The following is a 6177-nucleotide window of genomic DNA, read 5'->3' on the forward strand; positions in this document are numbered from 1 at the left end:
AAAGTCATACAGTACGGGTACCAGATGGTAAGGCATGCAGCAGCAACACTCACGCTTCACTTCTTTAGTTTGGCTACTGTTATGCCTTAAGAAAATAGAAGAAAATGACAGATTGCTTTTCTACCAGGCTCCATGATGTATAACACTGTTAGTTTACCAAATACGATTTACAGAGAAAAGTGAATTCTCTGAAACATACAGCATTAATACGTGAATTCAATTGAATAACATGTTTGACAGTGTTTAGTATTGGGGCACTTCAGCAAAATGAGAACGATCAGCTTTGTCCTGGAAATACATTATTTACATTCTAAATTCATGTTCAGATATATTTTTATGCTTTTCAAAAGGGGATTTTCTCATGCTTTGAAAACGAGGCCCTCACAGTTATATGGATTTGTTAAAGTAGCTATTGCTGTGTCCAGACCCACTATTGGAATAGTTTCTGTGTCCCTTTGTGGTTTTCCATTCTACCATTGTTAATTCTTTTTACTGTCCTGCAATTCTAGGCTCTATATAAACATGGAGACTGTCGCTGTATCTTCACACAGACACACCCATATAACAGCTGTGCCACTGTTCATGCAGCTCTATATAAACATGGAGACTGTCGCTGTATCTTCACACAGACACACCCATATAACAGCTGTGCCACTCTTCATGCAGCTCTATATAAACATGGAGACTGTCGCTGTATCTTCACACAGACACACCCATATAACAGCTGTGCCACTCTTCATGCAGCTCTATATAAACATGGAGACTGTCACTGTATCTTCACACAGACACACCCATATAACAGCTGTGCCGCTCTTCATGCAGCTCTATATAAACATGGAGACTGTCGCTGTATCTTCACACAGACACACCCATATAACAGCTGTGCCACTCTTCATGCAGCTCTATATAAACATGGAGACTGTCACTGATCCTTCACACAGGCACACCCTTATAACAGCTGTGCCACTCTTCATGCAGCTCTATATAAACATGGAGACTGTCGCTGTATCTTCACACAGACACACCCATATAACAGCTGTGCCACTCTTCATGCAGCTCTATATAAACATGGAGACTGTCACTGTATCTTCACACAGACACACCCATATAACAGCTGTGCCGCTCTTCATGCAGCTCTATATAAACATGGAGACTGTCGCTGTATCTTCACACAGACACACCCATATAACAGCTGTGCCACTCTTCATGCAGCTCTATATAAACATGGAGACTGTCGCTGTATCTTCACACAGACACACCCATATAACAGCTGTGCCGCTCTTCATGCAGCTCTATATAAACATGGAGACTGTCGCTGTATCTTCACACAGACACACCCATATAACAGCTGTGCCACTCTTCATGCAGCTCTATATAAACATGGAGACTGTCGCTGTATCTTCACACAGACACACCCATATAACAGCTGTGCCACTCTTCCTGCAGCTCTATATAAACATGGAGACTGTCGCTGTATCTTCACACAGACACACCCATATAACAGCTGTGCCACTCTTCCTGCAGCTCTATATAAACATGGAGACTGTCGCTGTATCTTCACACAGACACACCCATATAACAGCTGTGCCACTCTTCCTGCAGCTCTATATAAACATGGAGACTGTCGCTGTATCTTCACACAGACACACCCATATAACAGCTGTGCCGCTCTTCATGCAGCTCTATATAAACATGGAGACTGTCGCTGTATCTTCACACAGACACACCCATATAACAGCTGTGCCACTCTCCCTGCAGCTCTATATAAACATGGAGACTGTCGCTGTATCTTCACACAGACACACCCATATAACAGCTGTGCCACTCTTCATGCAGCTCTATATAAACATGGAGACTGTCACTGTATCTTCACACAGACACACCCTTATAACAGCTGTGCCACTCTTCCTGCAGCTCTATATAAACATGGAGACTGTCGCTGTATCTTCACACAGACACACCCTTATAACAGCTGTGCCACTCTCCCTCAGCTCTTCGCAGCGTGCTTTCCTCTGGGGCCTCTGCTTTTCTTCATCACTCTCTGGGTTGATAAATGGATCGATGCCAAGCGCCTGCTGTGGATGTACCAACGGCCTGTTGCCTGGATAGCGCAAGACATAGGTGAGAAAACGACATTCAATTCAATGCAATGGATTTATATAGCGCCTTTCATAGCACAGTATCTCAGTTAAAACAGAAAGAAGTCTGTAACATCGAGAAGACAAACTAACAATAAATAATAATATCATTATTAGTAATAATAATAATAATAATAATAATAATAATAATAATAAAAACTATTGAAAACCATAGGGAATTAATAAGAATGATAAAACACAAAATTGCAAATGCTTTTCATCACTGCTAAATCCCCTCCCAATGCATTTCTGCAGGTCCCTGGTACACTATACTGGAATTAATCAATGCTGTAGCAGTGTTGACCAACGCCTGTCTCATTGCTTTCAGCGCGCAGTACGGTAGAGAGAGACCTTTGGTTGAACAACTAATAATCTTAATCGTTTTTGAGGTAAACATTGACTTTTTTTATATTTCTTCAAAACATTTATCCATCTTGTAATCTTTTGAGACTTAAATCTGACTCTAAAACAGTGGTGGGGTCCCAAAGTGGCTCACTTACGGTAATAAAAGCACCGCTGCAGTGCAGGGTGAGTCATGCAATCCGGGTTCGAGTCGCTGATCTTGGCTGGGGACCCACAGGGAGAACTGCATTGGCCTCTGCGCTCACACTGAGTTAGGGAGGAAAACTATCTGAGGTTAGATCACGTCAGGGTCGTAACATTAGGCTCAGTCTCATTAGCAGCTTGGCAGGACGGGACACTGCCTCAGTCCCTGTCAGTCCAAGTCTTACCTAATCAGAAAAAAAAGAGAAACACCTGCCTGGGTGTCTGTTAAGACTAGACAATGCAGGCACTTTTAAAGGCTCTGCGAAAGTAAGTAAATAAAATAAACAGTAAATAAAATAAACATGCGCTGTGTGTGTGTGTGTGTGTGTTTGTTTGTTCCAGCATATTGTTTTTGTGGTGAAGTTCATTGTAGCAAACATTATCCCAGACCTGCCCCAGAAAGTGAAACTGGCCATCAAACAGGTAAGCAGTATCCAGGTAGCGAGCACTGAGTGGTGCATTCTGATCTGTTCAAAGCAGTGTTAACTGTATTAAACTACACACCTGACAGGAAAACATAAAGAAAAATGAGAATGGAATGACTCTTAGTTTACCACTGTATATTTGCATGTGTTGTTGCAGTTTTCCCCTCATGCTTTTCCATGGTTATACTCTGCATTTCCCAGAGTTTACCCTGGTTTGCCATGTTTATTAATATGCTTTACCATAGCTCAACATTCTTTACAATGCTTCCATATGCTTTATTACACTTTGCTGTGCTTTTACTATGATAAACTTTTATAAGGGACATGACAGAAAAACATAAATAAAAAGGAAAATGGAATGAAGGACAATTACCTCCACATTTTTTAAATCACTTGGCAGTGTTTAACATCAGTTTAAAACAGCAGTATCGCTTGTAAACAAGTGGAAGCTGAATCAGGCCTTGAATACCCATGTCCCCACCAGCTACATAAACCCCTCGAGCACTTGAGAAGCGAGAACTTTCACATGAACATGCCGGGATTCCTTCAGCACAACCTGTAAACTAGTTTAATCCCAGGCATAAGTGTATTTATAATGATGTTTGGTTTTTTTTCTACATTCCTCAATGACTTTGTTGTTGTTGTTGTTATTGGAAACAGGAAAGTTATAAAGTTGAGAAGGAGAAAGCCAAAAAGAAGAAAACGACATGACAGCCAGCGGGCACATGCTGGTAAGGGGGATTCAGTTGTTCTGGTAAGGACTGTGGAGCATTCAAATAAAACCCATCCTCATAGATCTGCACTGCAGGGATTACAGTTTATACAGTGCATGTGCTATAAAACCCATCCTCATAGATCTGCACTGCAGGGATTACAGTTTATACAGTGCATGTGCTATAAAACCCATCCTCATAGATCTGCACTGCAGGGATTACAGTTTACACAGTGCATGTGCTATAAAACCCATCCTCATAGATCTGCACTGCAGGGATTACAGTTTACACAGTGCGTGTGTGTGCTATAAAACCCATCCTCATAGATCTGCACTGCAGGGATTACAGTTTACACAGTGCGTGTGTGTGCTATAAAACCCATCCTCATAGATCTGCACTGCAGGGATTACAGTTTACACAGTGCGTGTGTGTGCTATAAAACCCATCCTCATAGATCTGCACTGCAGGGATTACAGTTTACACAGTGCGTGTGCTGAAGCTCGTATGGGGTTATCTACAGTACAATGCATGCACTGCTGCTTGTGTGCCTTCACCTGTTCAAATAAAATGAGATCTATTGAAAGCTCTGTCTTTTGAAGCACTTGTGTATAGACAGTAGGTCACAGTGACTCGGGTTTTCATGCACTGACTGGCTTGTCAATATTGATCTAGCAGGTGATCTCGATGTTATTGACAAACCTTGTTTTTTTGGTCACACTCATTTTGGGATCCAATATAAGTAGTGCTATACAATCTATCAATATGTTATGAATTATGTTAGTAATAGGTACAGATTGTGATTGGAGATAACAGCACATATTACTCCTCATCCCAGCTATGTCTTGCTGCAGTCGATAGAGGCTGTCACTTCACTGCTTTTACTTCATCTTGCTCCTATTCTTCTATGGAGAGCCTGCTGTTCAAAGTGTAACTGTTTTTTGTTTGCTATTCTTGCAGGAAGCAGACACAGCCACTAACAGTACAAGCTACAAGACGTGTCTGATTTGTCCCTTGGAGCAGATTGCAGACATTAATACACAGGAGCAGACAGTGCAAACCTACATTTTAATCATGTTGGAATTTACAAGGTTTATTTTCCTATGTCAGATTCCCCTCCAAAATCAAACGACTGTTAAGAAATAACATATGCAATTAATCAGAATATGTTATGCAATTATCCGGGACTGCACTCCGCAATATCATAATAAATGCACTTCATAATGTTATGCAGTTAACATTCACAATATCTGGTGTGCATCTTAATGAACACACTGCTCATGTAATACATGTAAAATACTTGTGGTAGGCACTTTTGATACAGTTTCTCAGGGAGCACTGTAGTTTGTGCATTATTATATACAGAACCTGCTAACCGAGCGCCAGCTGTCAGCTTTCTAAGTCTGTCCAATCTGCTGTCTTACCTATTGTGACTGAAAATGACTTGCAGCACTAAAGAAGCAGCTTTTATACAGAATGTAAGGGGCAAACTAAACCAGAGATGAAAGTGTGTGTTACAGCTGGCGGGTGTTTCTAATTTATTGTCCAACACCCAATGATTATATAATCATGCAAAACATCCAACAATCCTCTTAAATCCGGGTTTTTTTTGCTGTTGTGCTCCTCGTTTGTAGAACTCTGTTCCTCTTGACGTTAGGCAGGTTGAAACATTGGATTCTTTCCAAGTCTAAATTGAAAACATATATTTTTTGAATGTGCTTTTATATAACTGCTTGTAGCTGGAGTGTGTTGTACACATGAGCTCTCGTGTTTTGTTTTTAACTTTGTACAGCGCTCTGGGATGCCATGGCGTGAAGGGTTCTGTATACAAATACATTTCTATTGTATTGTACAGACACGTTTCCTAGGCTTATTATAAAGTGCTACTCCATAAACAATGGCTGCTGCTCAGTGTCGTTGTTGCATGGAGCACCTCTGATGGGCGTTGATGTATTGACGTAGGTTCTGGAAATTACAATAGTGAGGGTACAGCTAGCTGTAAACTTATCCATCTTGAGCTACTTACTGCCTGTTATTGGAAAAAAGCCATACTAGAGAGATGAGAAAACTGTGTTTTCTGGGCTAATCGTTATTTTTACTGGAATTGGCCAGAGAATGATTGCCCTCAGTTTGGGATTTTAGTAATCCAACACTAGGTTTTGTACACATTTGGTGTAAACACAAAGGTCACTGCAGCTGAATGTTTTGTTACGAACACATTCTCTTTATATGAAGTTTGCACTTTGTTTTGCAGCTATTTTAATCTTTGTAATGTTGTCAATTTGTACTTTATTGTAATAATAATAATAATAATAATAATAATAATAATAATAATAAAAGCTTTGTGAAAAGCCTGCT

General features: G+C 40.6%; 1 protein-coding gene across 10 annotated transcripts in view; it reads left to right on the forward strand.

The window, feature by feature from the left end:
* LOC117406644 (anoctamin-7-like) overlaps positions 1–5964 on the forward strand; it is a 23002-nt gene extending 17038 nt beyond the window's left edge. The window contains exons 15-20 of one of the 10 annotated variants that reach the window (XM_059030653.1): positions 1–27; positions 1956–2121; positions 2394–2527; positions 3027–3107; positions 3770–3863; positions 4780–5964. The exon at positions 1–27 is cut by the window's left edge and continues 142 nt beyond it. In XM_059030653.1, the coding sequence (XP_058886636.1) occupies positions 1–27; positions 1956–2121; positions 2394–2527; positions 3027–3107; positions 3770–3820 (459 nt within the window). In that variant the 3' untranslated portion in view covers positions 3821–3863; positions 4780–5964. Of the gene's footprint in view, positions 28–1955; positions 2122–2393; positions 2528–3026; positions 3108–3769; positions 3864–4779 lie in introns of those variants that run through there. The other 9 variants (XM_059030654.1, XM_059030655.1, XR_009329572.1 and 6 more) reach the window with 9 other exon arrangements.
* Positions 5965–6177: the final 213 nt, after the last annotated feature.

Source organism: Acipenser ruthenus, chromosome 9 (genome assembly GCF_902713425.1).
Source record: "Acipenser ruthenus chromosome 9, fAciRut3.2 maternal haplotype, whole genome shotgun sequence".
Lineage (NCBI taxonomy): Eukaryota > Metazoa > Chordata > Actinopteri > Acipenseriformes > Acipenseridae > Acipenser > Acipenser ruthenus.